Below are 21,136 nucleotides of genomic sequence, written 5' to 3'. Positions count from 1 at the left end.
TGCTTTCAGATGTGCAGTTATTTGTGAAAAATAGATGACTTTCTGAATCCAATAAGCACGCATCCAATACACCAAACAGCTCTTTAAGAAGAGCTTATTTTTGAGATGGAAGACAGCAGTCCAACCACCAGTGTTGATAGAATTTTAAAAACACTTGCTGTAAAGGAGGGGCACACAGAACTCTGGACTGTCACGGTTATTATCCATTTCACTAGCACCTTGTTCAAGCCCTTTAGTCGGATGCAGTCGGATCATCCAAAATGATCCATTTATTTCCTTGATTTGTGTTTACCAATGAGGTAATGTTCACAAAGGATGGAGTAACGAAACACAGAAATTTCCAGCCTTGGAGAATCCAAATGGAACAAGACTCATTTTTAAAACAAAACATCTGTTGCAGCATTAATAACAATATACTCTTGCGACCATTTGTATCTGAACACCACTTAACTACAGAGATACACTTGAACTTCCTTGAAATTTCCTGCCAGAACTTTTGGAATTTGTGCCACTTGAGATAAATGAGATATGTGGTTTCAGCGGGACAGCGCACTGGTCACTTTGCACCAGTAATCTGAAGGCCACAGGTCTGCCAAACTCGCCCATGACAAGGTGGTGGTCAGCCTAAGGTATTATGGGGCATTCTAAATGCTACAGCATGAGCAAGGAACACCTTCTGGGGTCATCTGTATCAATCAGTCTGTCTGTCCGTCCGTTACGTTTTGTCTAGGAATTAGGCAACCCACATGGCCCAAGTCATTGAAGACATTTCTGCAACACTTGGAAACTGAGGGTATTACTGGAACACAATGTTGCAATAATGGGAACAGAGGTCAGAAGCGGCAAGGACGCCGTTGGCTCACAATGACCTCAGACGGATATGAAACAATGGCATTGGATATCATTGTTCCATTTTATCCCTTTCAAGTAAGAGTGATGTGTTCTGTGGTGTACTAACAAAGCAACTGCTTACATTGCCACCCAGGATGTAGTATGAAGAAAACCTTTGGAATTTCAGTGAACTCCAAACAGTGTACCTTCCCAATCTTGTTGTAATGAGTTATGAGTTACTGTTTCAATGGACAGTGTACAAAAATAAATAGTGAGCTTGTTTTTCAACAATTTCAAATGTCCATAACTATTTCAATACTGAGAAAAGGCAAAATTGTTGTGATGCCTTTCATCTTCAACCTGTAATGGTGGTGAAGTCTTTCACATCATGGGATACTCTATACATAAAAGGCAGCAACATGGACATGTACGGAGCAAAACTTAAAAAAATACAAAGCACACAACACCGTGCACATACAGTGGTGTCAGCGACAATGCACTTACAGATCCCTCACATAGCCAATCTGTTCTTTATCAATAAATAATACACATATTCTAACAACCATGCAAAAACATACACAATAAATATCTCAAATAAAAAAGACCAGATTTAAATAAAATCAAGGTAAAACCATTCACACATTCTTCATAAATGGCAGGATATAAGGTTTATGGAGTACAGAAAGCATCAAAATCTAAAATTATAAAATAAATTAACTACATGACACATCCAAGGTACAAAGCTTTTATTGGATTAAAAACAATAATGTTTCACTACATCAATAAAAGAATGCATTCACTTACAACATAAATACCTTAACCTCAAAAATGCCTCCAGAGAAGCAGCAATTTACTATCTGAATGTAAATTTAACATGCAATCTATCTCATTTACCATCAAAACACTACCACAACTAACTATGAATTTATCCAAGATGCTGGCTAGCACTATTTAATTCTGATAGTAATTTTCTGATCCTCTTTTTTATTACTTTTTCCCACCAATGCTAACAACTGTAACAAGAAGCTACATACAGTATTCAGCTGACACAATTTAAAAACTTAAATGCATAATTATCAAAAAGCATGAATATATAACCAGAAAACTACTCAGACACAAATGCCAATGTTCAAAAGTTTAAACAAAATTGCTCCAACAGGTATAACAATCATTCTCAAAGTTAAGAACAAAATTTAGTTCTCAATTTCTACTACTGTTCTAGCTTACATCCTCATACTCCTTAATAATTGCCATAAAGCTGTGCTACAAAATTTCCATACTGATCCCATCACAACCAATTTATAACAATAAAAACATGGTATTACCTTTTCCTTATGAACACTGCACCAATCTTCAATGTTCAATTGCTGATATTTAACACACAACATCTTGCTCGTTAGGACACTTGTTAAGTGAAAATCCAAATAATCTCGAGGTTTCTAGTGAAGCAGAAAAGTGCAAGTGCTAGGGGAAGAAATACCAGGAAGGGTTAGAAAAGTGGACAATAATATTTGTGATTAATGTTCCACGTTGAAAGAACTTATAACAAGACACTACAGAAGAAATGCGATGTTGATAATTCTTCTTCATTCACTACCATTACTTTCATCACGCATGCACCACCTTATAATGCAAAGTAACATTTATTTACCTAATACAGTAAATTAGTTAATATATAAAGAAGACTAATATTTGAAGCCATTTTGAAATAACCTAATGTCATTAAAACAAAACTGACAGCAATAGCACACAAAATTCAGTGTTAGGCAGTAGTAATATTAACGAATTACAGTGAAATTCCTCATTTCCACTTTAAAACATCTGGTGATGCTACACAATAGAAATGTTACACAACCAATGGTTCCTAACTTTAGACATGATGTTGATTATATCACAGCTACCAGAAGAATTAGAACATTAATTTTGTCAAGACTGTCAGACCATCAACTCTTGATCATCTGGGATGCATATTAACTCTCAACTCCAAACAAAGCATTCAAGCTGCCCCTCACTTGCTCCGTTTCTCAACTATCACACAGTTCATACTCAGTATAGGTATAAAACGTTCTCCACAACTCCTGTGACTAATATTCATTTCTATTTCTCCATCCTGTCAAATCTCAAAACCCTGATTACTAATGTTCCTACATGTGCAGAATTAATTTCCTATTTCACTCTGACCTGCTGCAAATTTCACTTTTGTACATGCAGTAAAACATGTCATTAATGAGAACAAGTATAAAAAAACACTAAAGGTTCAACTTAATCATAATAATTTCAGACTAGTAGTCATTTATATTATTAAAAAAAGCTCTTGCACAAATCACAGGCATCAGACACATTCACAGTCTAAGCGTATATCAGAAACTGGTGGCATTTATTTGTGAATAAAATAATCCATAATTATCCACACATATATTCAAATGTAAAGGATGTAGATTAAACATATAATGTAAATATAAGAACAAGTTCCATTCTTTGAAAGAAATTGATCATCAAAATCTCACTCTATGGTGCAGGATATTCTTTGCAAAGTAGATTGTATACTCAGCTTGTCAAAGAATAGCCCACTTACTTTATGGAACCCAAAGGTTCATCACCATATTCACAAAAAGCTCGTCACCAGACACTATCCTGAACTAGTAGCGCCCAGTTCACTCCATTGATTCCTATCTCCCTAAGGTCCATCTTGAATATCAAAATTTGGTTTCATTAAACAGTAACAATAGTACAGATTTGAGGTTTTCATAGTGGCCAAGATAATTATTGTGGTCTTGCAGGTTGCAATCCACATACAAGCCCACACAGCATCACAACTTAGAAAACCGCAGTCGACAATCACTACACGTTAACAGCCTTGCTGCGGTGTGCATGGTAAAGGTGGGATGGAAAAACAGCTGCCAGGATGATCAAATCTGTCTGTGTTAATAAAATTTGTCTTCAAATACTGGCCATTAATTATAACTGTTTCAAGAAGCTAGCAGTATTTTTCTAAACTATGTTTGAAATACACAGCAAAAGAGGAAGCAGTGAAGAATGAGAAGCTATTGCTCAGTGTCCAGTCAAGTAACTGACATGTCAGTCTTATTACCTTTATTACTTGCAATTTTGCTACCCACAATCACCTACGGAATCAAAGAATTGGATGCATTATTTTCCATAATTAAAAGAATTCATAAAATAAAAAAATCACTGAATCCTAACTGCCTCCATCTTCTGGGAAGTATATTTCCTTTGCAATGTTGGTATCTACTAATAAGTCTATATGGCACAAGGACTTGTGATGAGTGAGATAAGACCTACTGCTATAAGACTTCCAACTTACATTCTCACAACAAGAAATTTTCTTTTTGTTTAATAGCATTTAAATTCTTTAAATTACAGATCTTAAATACTGCTAGTCATTAAATATACTACTGATCAAGATGTATCTGTTATGATATTTGAGGTACTCATGGCAGTGAATATTTTATATTTTACATTAAAACCTTTATTTTAGGTGAAATATTTAAACTATTTTTAATTGTATTTGTACTTATACTTATTTTGGTTTATTTAATGACCCTGTATGTTTTGTGTTTGTGACTTATTCCACATCTTACTGTTATTCTGTATAACTTTTGAATGCACTGAATGTGTATTAATATGTATGTAGGCATATGTCTATGATGGTCTTCTGGGCTGTAACACCGGATGGACCAACATTTCAAAGAAACACCTTGTCTCCATCTTTAACCAGTCCACGCTTTACAACCCAGAAGACAAACGTCAATCACCCAGGAGAGACTGTTTATAATGTGCTTGGGTTCATGAAACATGAACTAAAACTTAATGTTCATTTACTACTGAGGTAATTCAGGAAAAAGAAAGGCTCCTACAAGTGTTTCAGAAAGAACAGCATTCAACATTCTTGTAAAAAGGTGCAATAAAAGAAGATCTAGTCACATAATTTTCAACTCCAGCGAAGACAATAAACAAAGCCAACGCCCAAAACAGATAACTTTTTTAAGAAACTGCCAAACCGCACAAACACACTGGCTGAAGGTAAAAGGGCTACTGTAAAAGAAACTACAATCAAAATTAATAACAGACAAACGCTTAAGTGGGAGCAGAACGAACTTATACCGAATGTGACAAAAGGTCAGACTTCTATGGAAAATATCAAGCTATCAGAAGTACACTAAATAAGAGACAACACATAAGATATCAAAAGATTGCTTCATCAGAAAAGTGAAGAAATAAAGGGAAAAAATTAAGCCAGTTATCTATGCCAATACATACATCTACATGTATACATGCACATAGAAACCAAACATCACCACGACCTTGGTACAACACTACAGCTGGTACCATTTTCCTGTGTCAAAAAGAAGAAGAGACGTGCCAGCAGCGAATAACTATTCATTACGATGAAATAAACAGTGACAATTTTATGATGTGGCTACACAAAAATCATGCACCAAACTTCCCATAAAGTACAAGTAAGTCCTGCTAAAAGCTTGTAATTAATGACAATAGACACGCAAGACAGGACCAGTAACAGAAACATCCCCTACCATCCTACCATGTCCAAATCCAAACTGTAAGAGACTACATATACATCAGGCATAATAATTCTTGCACACAAACAAGATGCCACCATCAAAAACGCTTAGAAGAAGCTGAAGATCAATAATTTTTTTACAAATCATGAAAGTCCAACGCGCAAAGATGATGATGATGAGTCAAAGAGTAATGAAGGGCAGAACACAGATATGAACTTCCCTGGAATCAGCAGATTCAATCCGAAAGCAAGCAAAAGCAGATAATCAACCACCCTCAACAACTTCTTTGAATGTTAACTTTTATATCACTATTAAATTATTCTTGTATTAATATTGTTCTAGTTGTCTGCAATGAGCAATGTTTCTATAATCCCTAATAGCTTCTTCTGGCCTGGGCTGTAACATCTCAGATAAAAAAGGCAACAAATAGCATTAAATCATTCTATAATTTTATTGAACATATCACATTAAAATTAACACAATAAAAAGTTTTACACATTCCAAAATTTTATCTCTTTAGAATGACAAACTCTGTTGGATTTGAGCTTCACATGACGGCAAATATAAAGATGACTGTCTTCTGGGTTGTAGCACTGTGAACTCTGGTAGAAGTTTACTGACATTTCAGAGGTGCTTACTGCCTTCATCATCAGCGTGATGACTCATCACCATGACAATTGAGGCAGCAAGTACCTCTGAAATGTCGGTAAACATATCAGATTACATGGCACAACCCGAAAGAAAGCCATCTTCAATGGCAAACTGGATTGTGAAATTTGAAACAATCTAATTTCTGTATACAGTGGATCACTTCTATGAAAATCACGCTGTTCTTTTTGCTCATAAATGTGCACCTCATCAAGCTGTACAAATTTTATCTCATTATTAACACATCCAATAAATGTATAATGGCATTCTTCAAAGAATTCAAGCGCTTGCCATCTCGATCTTTATAAATTTCTGTCAAAACCCACCCACAATGATCAAACCTGGTAGATGAGAAATGAGCAACTCATGGAAACGGGTGTAAAAATGGATTGATTAGAGACGCTGAAAAGAAGAGATGAAAAATAATTATTACATGGAAATGTATCTCAAGTTAGTTCCATTAACTAATTTCCTTTTTATGCAAATCAGGTTAACCCTGCAGGAGCCTTTCCTTAAAATGTAAACTTTCTGACTTCAGAATGTCATTTAAATGACCAAATAGGTAAGAGCAAGACCACCTACAGAAGTTTGAAGAGTCACACTTATGGTGTAGCTCTTAGGTCGTTCACTGTATGAATCTGGCTTGCAGTTAATAAACACGCTGCATTGCGTAGTCTGGTAGTAGTAGAAGATGATGATGATGATGATGATGATGAAGACGATGGAGAGACCGAGCATCAATGAAGCACCTATAAACTTCTACTGGACTACATGCCACAACATCCCAGGAAAGAGTCATATCCATACATGCTACTGTGCAAACTTGAAATCTAAACCATGCTGACGTTTCTTCGAGATCCCTAAAGAATCAATGTTATTTCTGTAAGAACATTTCAGAAAAATTAGGAGAATAATAAACTTTCAAACGTGGTATCCATACTGAAGCACCAACTTCTGAACAACTTATTAAAGAGAATAAGATTGGAAAGGTGTGCACAGCTGAGTACACAAAATGTCTGAAGGCGTTCTTTACACCACATCCTGCATGTGTTATGAGAAATGGACAGTAACATGTTTCAGTGTAGCAGACCATCTTCAGAGTCTTAAAAATGCAGAAAAGGATTAATTTGCATCTATGAACTGAAAATAGTACCACAGGAAAGTAATAATTAAGTTTAGTGCAAACTGATCAGCACAACAACAGAAATGGCGTGTCATCAAAGTGTGACAAACAACTGTACACTAAATGCAACAAAATCATGTGCTTGAAATTTTTCCAAGTCCATTACCAGACATGATGTAAGCATACAACTGGCATCCTAACTACGGTCATTCATAATCTTCTTGCATTTGCTCATATGCGGCCTTTCTCCACTTTCCGTTCATCACAATTACTTGTGCCGGATGTCTATTAAGCAGACACCAATCTGTCTGACTAATTTGAAGAAAAACATGTCTTAATGTTAATGACTTTTCTGAGATGTACGACTAGGTTTGACGGCAAAATCCATGTAAATACTGTACTTTGTTTTGACATTTTCTGGTAGACAAGTCGATAGCATAGCAAACAAGCAATGACACAAGCAAAGACCACACACAAGTTCAAGTATGGACTACATGTTTTTCCAAACGTTGCATTCACACACTCACTTAAACTGTGCAGTGTATGTTATTCAACAAATATGATTCAAATTTTTTTGTGTTAAACAAAAAGCCAAGAGCAACTGGAAATGGACACCAAAATATGCTGACCGTGATACTCAAAAGATAATTTGTAACTGCTGTTTGTAAAGCAGAATCGATTCCTCTTCTTGTGCATCCTATTGTGGTATTTGAGCAAGCAACAAAGCATCTTATTTAATGCCTTCAACACATAATTTTCAGAGATAATGCCATCTCATTCACTAACGATACTTCGCAGTCTCACAAGCACGTCCCGCTATTTGAACAGAAAAGTATCACAGAATCAAAAAGCCACAAATACGCCCACTGCGTTCATGAATGGAATCTTTCAAGTAAGCACAAGAACTGCAAATATTAATATCAAAAAGAGGTACAAACAGAATAATATACTGTAGTATGTCCACATTAAAATCCATAGGAGACAAAGTAAATAGAAGCATAAAAAGAATATCAGTACAGTAGATCCCTTCCAAAGGAAAAAAAATAGAGGTTCAAGATAACACTTAATCTAATGTTATCGAACGCTCACACCAAGGCTCTAAAATACAAATTTTTTATCAGTATAATTTAAATTTATTTTACCTCAGCACTTATACCTCTAATTATTCAATATTTTAACACCTGCATTTTAATGTATTTTATATTACCAAACACAAAGTATTAATACCAGATGATACGTAATAATAATTGTAAACTTCGGCTATAGACATTATATTTGTAAGGCCCAAAGATGGTACTAACAGGACTGAAACATGTTGCCTAGATAAATACATTCTTAAAAGAAAAATTGTGACAGAATCAGCTTTCAATTTAATTTCAAAGCACACGCAGTCCATAACTTGTTAACGAGCAAAAAGTAATCATCAGTATTATCATTCACAGTATCACTATATTATGTGTGATGTAAGGAAAGCGCGTAATTCTTTTATTTTTCTGTGATTTGTTGTTCAATGGCATTCTGATTTAAAGATTCTACTTTAAAATCTGACTATGAACCTCATGTACATTTGTTGCTGTTATTGTCAGTATTATTCCCAGATACCTAAAATGTCAAGAAATTTTCTTCCAGGTTGTGATGCCATGCAGATTAATACGTATACATCAATGGGTCTATACAGCATCAAAAACCAGAACATCATCATCCTCACCATCGCGAAAATCTCAAATCTTACAATTTCAAATAGTGTCATATATTATGACCTGCCAATTACGGTCTCCTATTGAATTTGTGCATTTAATTTTATTTGCAGCATGATTATTTACTTCCAGACCAAATACTTTACAAGCTTCCAAGAGAATTTATGTGGTGTTTATTATTTTTTTCACATCCTCCCTAATAAATTAACATCATCAGAATAAAGAAGTCTTTTTTGTTTGTTACAAACTGTCAGTAAGTGACCTGCACCGAATCATATCCAGTCAGGCCTCTTAGTGAAGTAACTTCAGGTCCAGAATGAGAAGAAGAAATGAGTACACGAGTCAGACCAATCAATTCCGGTGCTTCTTTGTCGTCTTGATATTAAATGACTGCATAGTCCAAAGAAAATTAAAAAAGCAGCCGACTGTAAATTAGAAATAAATAAGATAAATGTTAACCTATATAACTCCTGCTAGATAACACAAGCACATGCGTTTTAACAAACCCAGCATCTTTTCCAAGTGCTCCAGATGCTGTTACAAGTGTTTAACGTCTGTAAAATTCAGAAGAGATGGTCAACATGTTGTGACGGAAGCCACAATGATCAATAATTTTGTTCATTAATGGTGTTAACCATGACAGAATACTGGACATATTTTGTATGGGTTTCATTAATGTGTTTACCTTCACGGTGTAGCTTTAATCATAAACCAAAAATGCTAGCTCATTAGGCATTTCTCAGTCCTCACAGCTTCAACCTAACGCTTTGGTGGTCACATACAAATCACCTTTTAGTTGAACTCATTAGGTAAATATAAATGTTATAACACTTTGATTATGCTGATGTTGGTCTTCTGGGTTGCAATGCCATGTGGATTTGTAGGCAGATACCAACATTTCAGAGAAACATACTGCCTACATCCTCACGGATGAAAACCAAGGCAGCACGTTCCTCTGAAATGTTGACATCTGTCAATAAGACCACATGGCATCACCATCCTGAAGACAAATATTAATATCTTCACCACCACAAGAATCTTAAATTTAAAATATTCTTTGATCATGTCGCAATCACATAGTCGTCATCATCATGAATATTACACTTATGATATGTACTGAAGACAAACAAGAGAGATGACTGTAAACACGTTCATCTGATATCAGCCACGAAACAAGACAGACTGTGTCAGGAAGATTGTAAATTAAAGAAGATTCTGGTTAATAACTCTTTTAAACTCATATGTATGCTGTTTATTATTTGCTTGTATCTCCTCCAACAGTACACCTAAGTCAGTGCAAACTTGTCTAAAACTTGTTTGTCTGTTTATGCTATTTGGTGCCAGTACTCACTGCCATTTAGTTACGCCAAAGAAACACTAACACAAACAGTTACAAAAATAAGTACTTTCCAACATATGATATAACAACAAATGAATTTGGGCCTGTAAAGATTAATGTACAAATAAATAATTCCACCAGTTTCAACTTTTTGCTTCCATTATATTAAAATAAACCTGTTAATAAAACCCTGGTTTGTCACTGCAAATTGTTGCCTATAAGGTACATAAAAATCCTGATTACAATATTTAGAAAAGATAACACTGGGAACGATAAGATATTTGCTTACTGCATTCTATGTCCAAGTATCGAATCCCTAACCAAGAGGCAGATATTGTGCAGGGGAAGGACATTTTCATATCTGTACATCAAAGTAAGGCATCAGAACAGTATTTAAAAATGATTCAGTAAGCACATTTTCAGTTTCACATACCATCTCTGACTTTACAGACATGTAACAAACTGTAGTGTTCACTACATTCCTTTTCCACATAAGAAAAATACATAAATGTAATAAAGAGTTGCCAATGGTAATGCGAAACACAAAACAACTCTCATTAAAGCTGCCATCTGGGAAATAACTGGCAGAAGTTATTACAGTGAATAAAACAAACCATCACAAATTATTCAAACCTAAATAACACTTGAAGTTCTTGTTGAAAGCATCAAACAATTTCAATACCTCGGTGCTGAGTCTCAAATATTCCAAACACCTTGCTAAAACACAAATAATATATTCTACTAACTGAAACCCTTCAAATCTTTCAGCTACTGCTACCGACATCTAAGCCAGCTGAAGTTTCAACCATAAGATCCTTCCATTGTTTGTGTTGAAAGATTAAGCAACAGAAAGGCAGTCGTATGCCATCAATATTTTCTCTGAACATCTGTCCATACATAATTGCTGTGTACAATTTAACATCAAAGCGATGTTCACTGCAATACAAAAAAAGTAATGGCAAGATTTGTGATTTTAAAAGTAATATAGCCTAATATTAATCCAAATACTCAAAGCAAGCTCAGTTTTATACTGTGAGAAATCTAAGCGATTAATATTCTACAAAAAGTGTTTTGTTAGTGAAAAGTGAAAACTATCACACCAGCAACTGAAACATTTAATCTGTTAATATTCTAGGGAACAGTACATAACTATAGCTAAATTAAATTATAAACGGCATGTCTATATAAATAATGATTCATATCCTGTGTCATCCAAATTCAAGGCATGGAAAAAAGGATAATATCTTTAAAACAATGAAGTAACTCTTTCCTACCATACAATACTATATATCATCAACACAATGGCACAAATCTATAGTTCTAATATGGATGACCACAGGGCGTCAAAAGTTGTTATTACAAGGAGAGACTTCGTTCACAGCATTTTTATCACAGCTGGTTTTACACCAAAATAAATGGCCTATATGCTAGCAAATATAATTTTTCCCCACAAATCACCATACTTTGTTTATAGAGACATCCACCTCTGTCTGTGCCCAACCACAGAGAAACACACTACTAAACAACACAAGTAACTTCAGAATTTTGTCAGAAAGTGTTAGTAAGATTCATCAAAGACCCATATCTGTATTCATATTTTCATACTTAAACAGGTTAATTTCCAATGTAGTAATAAAAGTGGTATGTGGGGAGACACGGTTCTTTTATGAGGGTGAAAATATTGACTGTGGTTTCCCGGGTTATGATGTCATGTAGTCTTCCGGGTGGTTACCATTCTGATAGAACATACTGCCTTCCTGAAGATGGAAGCAGTATGTTCCTCCAAAAAGTTTGGATCCCCCTACAAGACTGCACAGTGTTTTGACCAAGAAGACCAAAACGTACAAAGTGTGAGGGAAAATCAAAAACTTAAATGCAAAGATCCAAAAAAAAATCCCTTAAACAATTTGCCACAAAGCCAGTGCCTCTGAATGCCTACACCAAAGCCAAAGAAAGTTCTCAAATTCTAGTAAAACCAAATAAGTGCCACAGAACTCCTACCCACACATTCAGTTTTCAAAATTGACTTTCGTGCCTGCCATTTTAGAAACATTCACAATGGCGAGTTCACCTCCAGTTATTTTCACAATGGATAAAGCTCTTTTTCATGTGGTTATGCAAATGTGCAGGAAGCACACCAACGAGACACCGAAAATCCCCATATCCTTCACCAGATTCTACTGCATGACAAAGTTAATTTACAGTGCCCTAAAAATTCCAAGTGACTTTTATACATCTTTTTCTTCTTTGTAATGCAGTAAATCTGAAACAGTACACAAACAACATTTTGGAGCCCTGCTTTGAGCATATTTTCGACATAACGGAAATGAACACACCACAGAAAAATCAAAGTAAAATAAATAGCTAACACACAAATAACTTCTGGTCCATCAAGATACAAAACAGCTGTCAACAGAGATCACATACTGCTCGAGAAATACGAAAAACCATTTTGGAATAAAGAAATTTTGAAGTCCTGTTCATTTATACACTGTTAATATTGATTTTAGTACATGTGGTCACCTTGTAAGAATGGTGGAAAACCTTGTATGAATATAGGGCACAGAAGAAAGTGTTCTATGTATGTGTAAATTAATTAGGCCTAAATTATGAGGCTCTATGTCAAATATTAATAAAAACACTATTCAAAATGAAATAAGAAAAGTGTTACCTGCAACACTGTTATATCAATAGATCAGTGTGTTCTTTTCCAAAGCATTCGCTTGGAACAAAATGCGCCCTTCCCATCATTTAACCACTGACAAGAACATGTGCTGCCAACCATTCTGTGTGAATACCTTAAATTTAGATTTTGCACCCTAAATGTGTATTGAACAATGAAAATCCTTCTACTACATGAAGCAGTGTTCTCCTTGAGAAACTGCTCAGCAAATCAAGAAACAGGATCGCAATGAAACATCAATTATGAGATGTTTCGTAAGCAAAATTCAGAGCCCATTTCTGACCCCAAGTCTCCTGATTAACTGCTACATGGCTCTGGCAGTCAAATCAGGATTGCGTAGAAATTGTTCAGAGGCAGTGGGCTGGTCACTCACTACTCACAAATGCACATTTCAAGAACAAAAAACCTCTCAGAAAGCCAAAGTTCACAAGTGGACTGTAGAGCTTGAGAAGAAGAAGAATGAAACATCAATCACATATCAATGGCAATGATGTTGCATCTACTACAGATCAGTTGTAATGGACATTCCATCACCACAACGATAACACACTGACCTTCTGATGGTGAGCTGGTTGTTTTGTGTTATCTGTTAACGTAAGCAAAGAATTCTCAATAAGCCTTCTTCCAGTTTTAGTATATAAGCTGGGAAATGTTCATCACTACTTTCTTCAGCATACTATGTTTCAGTTGCTGGGAATTTCAATCTGTATGAACGAGAAGTGTTGGGATCCTGCAACTACTGTGATTTTTGAAACTTTGCATGCAACTCACAACACCACATCTGTTTCAAACAGCAACGACACAAAGAAATTTAAAGTGAATGATATACAAAGAATTATTTCCCAGCACCACGACTTCCCACTTATTTTTACAAAACTGCACGAGCCTCAATGAACCCAAATAAATCTAAAAATAAATTTGCCAAACATCATAAATAAATCACAACATTGTTATTAACCATCCTCACAGAAGAAAACAATATTACAAGCTTTAGCATTTCATTAAATGTCTACGTATGTTTACGTAATGTAATGAAATACTAAAGCTTGTAATACTGATTTGCTGTGTGAAGAGAGCTATTAATAATGTTAATTAATTCAATCACAATATGGCACTCCAACAAAATCTAATCTTAAACAAACATGTTAATTTAGATAAACAACTTTCCAAAACATTCTGTAAAGTTATACATGAATTATAACAATGGACAATTCCAGAGATTAAAAAGGGGATGAGTCATCATTCACAATTAAATAAATTCCTAGGGACAGAATCAAAAATATTATTATATTCCTCTGTTACCATTTTGGATACTTCACATAAATCAAATGTATGCTGAAAGGGAAAATATGATTACCAAATAACATGGATTAAATACTTCAAATGCCAGAAATTAAATCTACAAGATTAACAGAGCCTCACAAAAGAAATACATCCACTTTTCCTGCAATGGAAAGGAGAAATTTCATGGACGAAGACAAAGGTCTGTTTACAGCCATATTCTGGATCATTCTTAAAATGAAATGACACACTGAAGGAAAAATGTTTGCTTAGCAAACACAGAAAGTAGGTACAGTAACAAATTTTCACAAAAAAAGATTGCCTACGGTGATTTATAGAAAGGCAGTGAAATTAAGACTTCTTTCGTAAGCATTAAATTTAGACTCTGTGCACTCCTTTAACGTGAGTCATCATGTTATCTCTCCTAGTGAATTCCTTGTTGCACAAGGGGCAAGTAAACACCTGCTTGCTTCTTCGATGTGTCGTAAGATAATGCCTGCAAAAGTTACTAATGTGTGTGTAGGTCTTATTGCACACTTTACACCTAAAAACATTATCTGCTTCCCGAACGCAGAACCTACGTGCAGAACCATCATGCACATCATCCTGATCTAACACACCAAGACCAGCAGTTGACATACTGGTCTCAAGCCCTAAGTGAGAGAAGTCTTCCGGAGGGATAATAAGGTCACTACAGTCGTCAGCCAACGACAGAAGCTGTCTGGTGGATTCAGACATAGAGAGCATATGTTTTGCGTCAGAAGAGAGAACAGCTTGAAAATCACTATCTGGCAAGATAGAAACATCTGTAGTTGTGTTATCAACATCAGCTAATTCCTGATCTCTTATATCATTGCTGAGATCAGCATCATCAGTCTCGCCTTCTAAGTTTATTCTAATTAACTCCTCGCTGTTCCTAATTTCAGTTGTGCTTGAAGACGGAGATAAAGTTATCAGTTCATTTTCATCATCAGGAAGTGACGACTCATAACCCACGTCATTTGTTCCATCTTCTTCCAGTTTAACTGCAAAACAAAAACAGTTTTTAATATTTACAAAATTTAAACATATATATTTATAAATAGTTCATAATTTTTAAAATACTAATGGCAAATACTTATAAAATTATAACTGTTCAATCTGAAAGCCCCTAAAAAATTGAACTACTATTCTAAATCTAACAAAAAATCTGATACTGTGCATTAGTTTAATTTTGCGTGACGGGTAGCTGATGTTATGATGTGGGAAATGTGTCCCAAACTAAAACTGGGACAAACATAATCCCTGTAAGATTTAAAATGAGCATCCCATGTTGTAATTATGACACTTTAGTTTATATAACATCTTAATGTAATTGCATAACTTTGTTATCAAATGTGAGGGTTTTAAGATATTTTCAAACATATTTTAATTAAAAAAATAAATTTAAAAGCAATATGTTACAAGACATTCCACTGCCACGCGACACCTCAGTAACTGTTTATGCACAAATTCCAAATATCTGCACACTGATTTGGGGAACACTTCATCAGAAAATTGCACACCTCTTAACATTCTTTAGCTTCTTGCCTCCATGCTCATACATGACAAGCTTGCAACATCCATAGTGAGCAGTACTGTGAGCATAAATATTATTCCAGCACATGCATAATAACAGCCCACAATTTCAACAATTTCCAATTCACTATTTTTGTGTAATTCAATGCTACTGTCCTGTTTAGTTAAGGGAATGAGACAGTCTGATAAAATCTTTCCTAATAAACACCAATTTGTTAGCATCGTACCCACAGGCATTCAAGTTCCAAGAAACCAAGATGGCTGCAAGGTCATTCAAATACTCATGTTATCCTTACTACATACCCAGCCCATCACGACCTACAATCTCTGTCCTAACAAAGTAGGTGGTCTACACAAACCACAAATAGCTCACACACTTCATCCTTCTAGGTTGAAATATTTTCATCAGAAATTTACTTTCAAAAACTTGCTACTTCTGTTCTGTCCTCAAACTAAGATACCAAGAAGAAAGCAAGCAATCTTCAGACTCATTGCCATGAAAACCTCAAATCCTGCAAAAGAGACCAAGCTTTACACCCACATAAATGAACTAACATTCAGTAAATATTACAGAAGAATTATTACTCAGCCATTCCCCAAAAAAGTGATAATACATCATATTCTTTAAAACCTGTGTTGCAAAAGAATTAAATAAATGTACGAAAACTTAATTTATTCATGTTCAAACATGGAATTAATTTAAATACTCCTTTTTAGGTCTCTGCCTGCTTTATAATCAAGAGGCCTTTCCTATGGAGAAATGTTTAAAACAGATCAGAGGCACCATACAACAAACTGATAGACATCTGAACCCAAATGCTGGGTAATGATCATACAACAGACCATATTGTGACAGTTCAAACTAATCCAGCTCAGTTCAACACGTTTCCCAAACCTTTACCCTTAAACATCTCACCTTTCCAAAGTGGCTTATCAAGAAGTCAACAAAAATTCTGAATTTCTTTAATATCCCATATGGCAAGCCAATCATAGCATCCTTCATAATCTAAGAATATCAAATTTAGAATTTGAGGCATTTCCTCCAATCAGCACGTCACTCTTCATTGTAGCGCTGCTACACTTCAGTGTTCTGCAGATTGTTTGAATCACATCAGAAGTTTGCATGAAAGGTAAAACTATTCAGGACCAAATTTCTAGTCCCACAGTACCATTAACTCTGTCCCCTTTCATGTCCTCCAAGCCACATCAATGCATTCTCTCGCAGACAACCAATCATAGATTTTTTTCTTCATCTCCTTCTTAAAGCAACAGAACTAACCCACTGCAAAGCCAGCCTGATCTCCATCTCTTTCTAGGTCTTACTACATTCCTCTGCTCTTTTGTCTTCTTGAATCATTCTGTGTTCTCATCTACTTGCTTGTTAGTATTTTATAAAAATAAGTTCTGCCTCTTCTTTTCATTTCTCAGCTTGCCTATCCACATCCAATCTAACGTTGATCTCAGATATCTCATTTCTGTTGCTTATCTCCTGCTGTCATCATCACTGTTCATAATTCGATATCATACCGATACATGGTACAGCCATTACTTTTATAGAACACAAGTATGGTTTCTATTTTTGTCTTGTTTTTCAGTGTACACTTCACTGTCCTACGCATACTGTTAAATTTTTCAATCTTATAGATGATATCTACACACACGTACATAAAACATAAATGTGCGGACTCATTCAATTATTTTGTTATCTAGAACCACTTTCAGACTTAAAAGTGAGCCTCCTTTTATTGCCATTTATTTTAGGATATTTCCAAGTCATACAGCTTTCCTAAGGCATTTGTGTCATGTAATGAATGCTGCATTCATTAGCTGAGGTGATAAACTTGTAATCTACAAAAATGAGAGAGGAGATAAAATACTTGGTTTTAGTTACTCATGTCTGTAACTCGCAGATGTTAATTCTGTTAATGGGCAAGTGTCTAAACATGAACTGAAGAGAAAAGGTGAGAATTTTACATCCTTTCCAACTCTCCGATGTCAGTGGTTGCCTTGATCGTATGTCCTGGTGGCAGTCTCAAATAACTCTACTACTGTATATGTAAGATTTGTATCTTTCATGTCAACCCTGATGACAGAGGCAGAGATGTTCTCTGAAACAAATTACAATGCCATTCTCACATGGCTGACTGCTTGAAAAGACTTCACCGTATTTCTGTATACATTTTATAAGACATAAATAATAAACTCCTCTGCTATTCAGGATGACACAATTCACTCCTGTCCGCCCTGCAAAATGCCTCAGTGTAGTTCATCAATAAGAGATGGGTTCCGCAACTACATTATTTTCTTCTGTCAATGATCTGTTTTAATACAAACATATCACCTAAGGTAATTACTCCTTTCCTGAAACCTGTTTTCCCCTCAAGTAAGAAATTTTGAGTTACTTCTCTTAATCTTCTGCTGTTAACTTAATGAACTATAGGGCCACGGGCTTGTCATTACCGTCACATTTGAAAAAAATCAGAGAAATAAATATCATCTATTTTGAAGGAACTTACAACCAATGAAAGATTTTAATTAAATAAAATGCAAATCCTGTATTTTGTTTTTAAAGTTTGTAAAACTGAGTACTCCATGTGACAACTTGAACAGCTCATAACAGTAAATAAACTAAAAAAAACATTCAAAGGTACAATTCTGTTTGCTTTTCCTGTCTTTCAGATGCCTTAATTACAACCTACACAAAGCGACTGTTTCCTACATATGGCAGTGCTTGAGCAACATGCTTACCCCATTCTTCACACATCATAATTTATTTTGGTTGTTTCAATCACTTACTTTCAAAGGTGCAACATGTACTTAATCACGGATATTTAGCAAATATATCAAAAAAAACAGTACCGACTTCAAATGCAACTTTCTTGCCAAAACCCTTTAAATAGTAGCACAAGCATACAGATTTTGTAAATGAATTTAAAAGTAAGGCATTTGACATACAGCCTACTATTTTCTTATTTATATACTCACATTTTTACTTTATCAAATTTACATTTACTTTATAAAATATACCCACAAGCCTTTGTGTATACTTGTTGTAAGCAATAACAATAAAAATTATTACAGAACAACAAAATTTTAGTATTTACATTACTCAGGTTCACTTCACCTACCAATTTACTTAAAGAAATAAATTAATCTTACATTTACCTCATTAAATCCCCATCAAATCAAAACAGTTCTTATATTGCAGAAATGAAGGTGATAAATACTGCACGTTACATTTTTGGGCCCATGGCAATTTTGAGAACAGCACAAAGATCAAATTTCACAAAATACATCTACGAAGTGAAATGTAGCTATCAAGAAAATACTGCATTGCATGTGACAGAAAGAAAGAAACAAACAAAAAATAAAATAAAATACAGCAATGCTTTGCATAAATGTGTACATAAACACATTTGTGTGCGCATAATTTTTTTATATTTGCTGAATATATAGCAAATCAGACAACCAATTACATAAAGCTTAACACAAAAAATTGGATAATTAAATGCTCTAATGCTTGGAAAATATTTGCCAGTGTACAATTCAGATTTAGAATGGAAAATAAATATGCCATGTTTACTTTATTATAGTAAAATTCATCATGGTAAGGGCGTATTTCATGTTAGCAATATAATTTCAATGCAATTCTATTATGAATTTGATAAACATTGTCATTATTAACACATGGGACACTTAAAAACATAAAACAGTTCTACTACAATAATGAAGAAACTAAAAGATAACCTACATTTTACTAAAAAATAATATCAACTGAGCCTCTAAATAATCGAAGTAGAGTCAAACCCCTGCTTAATGAACACATGATCATCTAATTAGGCTCAAATATAGCAACGGTATAAAAAAAATTCACAATATTCAATTAATGGCGTGAAATGCGCCTGGGACCGAGATCACCTCCCTTGCACTCTTTTGGGTCACTTCATCATTCAGCAGAAGTTTTCCTCTACAGTAAGATAATGTTTAATGAATTCATTCCTTTTCTTGCCAGGTTAAAACTTACCTTCATATCTTCCAACTCTGGTTAGCAAAATAAACCAAATCTTCTTGTAGTAAATTCTTCGGAATCCTGTTCCAACGATGACGTATGGTAAAACCAAAATTCTGTTTGTCTCAAGAAAACTTATATTTACAATTTTCAGAAAATAAATTGCTTACTTTTAACAATGTTTTGATGTCGAAGAGAATACGTCATGCAATTGAAAACATCTCTCTGCAAAGTCTGATTTTGTACCTTCATTCCATAGGAAAGCTACGAAGGCATTCAATAAAACCAGCGGACAATCAGTATGTGGTCCATTATTAAACATGATCTTTCACCGTCACAGATTCGTTAAGCAGAGGTTTCACTGCGGTTAAACCTAAAACTGTAGATATTATGAAAATATATACCTATAACACATGTTATATTTCAATTCACTTGTCAGGTTTCAAAAATTTTTAAAGAGCTGAGCTCTAATTGTAATTGTGATGTAACACACGTTACATGCTTAAACTTTAGCTATATGGTATTCCCATATATGTAAATACCACATGTTTTAGCAAGAAAAATACATATGCACATACACACACATTCACAGACACAAGGGTCAGTATCATACAGCAGCCATCTGCAACCATAAAGTGATACACCGATTGTAAATTCAAAATCAAAAAAAATATTCCAATTGGTTTATCAAACCAAATCTTCGTATCAATATTGCACAGACAATTCTTTACATCACTTGGGTATCAGCGGAAATACCTCTCTCCCCCAGCAACACTCCATTACAATGATTAACATATCCAAATACTTAATTAAGAACTGATAAAGCTATGCAGAAATAATTTAATTAAAAGAACACACGTAAAATTTTGGTACAGAACTTGTGATTCCAAAAGATACGGCCACCTCACACCCAAGTATATTACAATTACAACTGTGTCCATGACATGGCAAGGCCAAATCATCTTCCAAAACACGCAACGATACAGAGTTTCCTGCAGTGCTTAAAAGCCATTTAAAACAAACATATATCATTCACTGAATAAAAACAACATCTTGAAAAAAATTATACTTTTAGAAACCACTTTGTATAAGCATAAATGTACCTTTCAACTCTAGGTAACTTTAGCTCCGAATTGCAAATGCTGGTCATTCCCCTCCATTAATATTTGCTGTAATGATAAATTTTACAAGCCCTGACTTTTTAAATTCTCTCTCTAGAAGCAAAAAAACCACCTTTCATCTAACACTCAATGCAACAGAACACTCGAGATACAAACTCCACACAATAAGTAAGAAATCTCACTCAGAAGTGTAAATGCATACAACTAGAATAGAGAAACATGCAAGAAAATTGGCAATTGAGAGTAATGAAGAGACAAATAATGTTAAATAAATGACCAATCAGTGGCACAACTTCAAAAAAC

At 34.7% G+C, this 21,136-nt stretch overlaps 1 protein-coding gene across 6 annotated transcripts in view; it reads right to left on the bottom strand.

The window, feature by feature from the left end:
- Positions 1-21,136, bottom strand: part of ttk (zinc finger and BTB domain-containing protein ttk) — a 72,187-nt gene that overhangs the window by 11,912 nt on the left and 39,139 nt on the right. The window contains exon 5 of one of the 6 annotated variants that reach the window (XM_022084478.2): positions 1,561-15,171. The exons of the other annotated variants lie outside the window; for them this stretch is intronic. Coding sequence (XP_021940170.1) covers positions 14,525-15,171 — 647 coding nt within the window. The 3' untranslated portion in view covers positions 1,561-14,524. Of the gene's footprint in view, positions 1-1,560; positions 15,172-21,136 lie in introns of those variants that run through there. 6 annotated transcript variants of the gene reach the window in all.

The sequence above is a fragment of the Zootermopsis nevadensis genome, unplaced genomic scaffold (genome assembly GCF_977971745.1).
Source record: "Zootermopsis nevadensis isolate Lab colony 2312 unplaced genomic scaffold, Znev_1.0 Znev_ptg000005l, whole genome shotgun sequence".
In the NCBI taxonomy this organism is placed as follows: domain Eukaryota; kingdom Metazoa; phylum Arthropoda; class Insecta; order Blattodea; family Termopsidae; genus Zootermopsis; species Zootermopsis nevadensis.
This window is presented reverse-complemented; position numbering and strand designations above follow the sequence as displayed.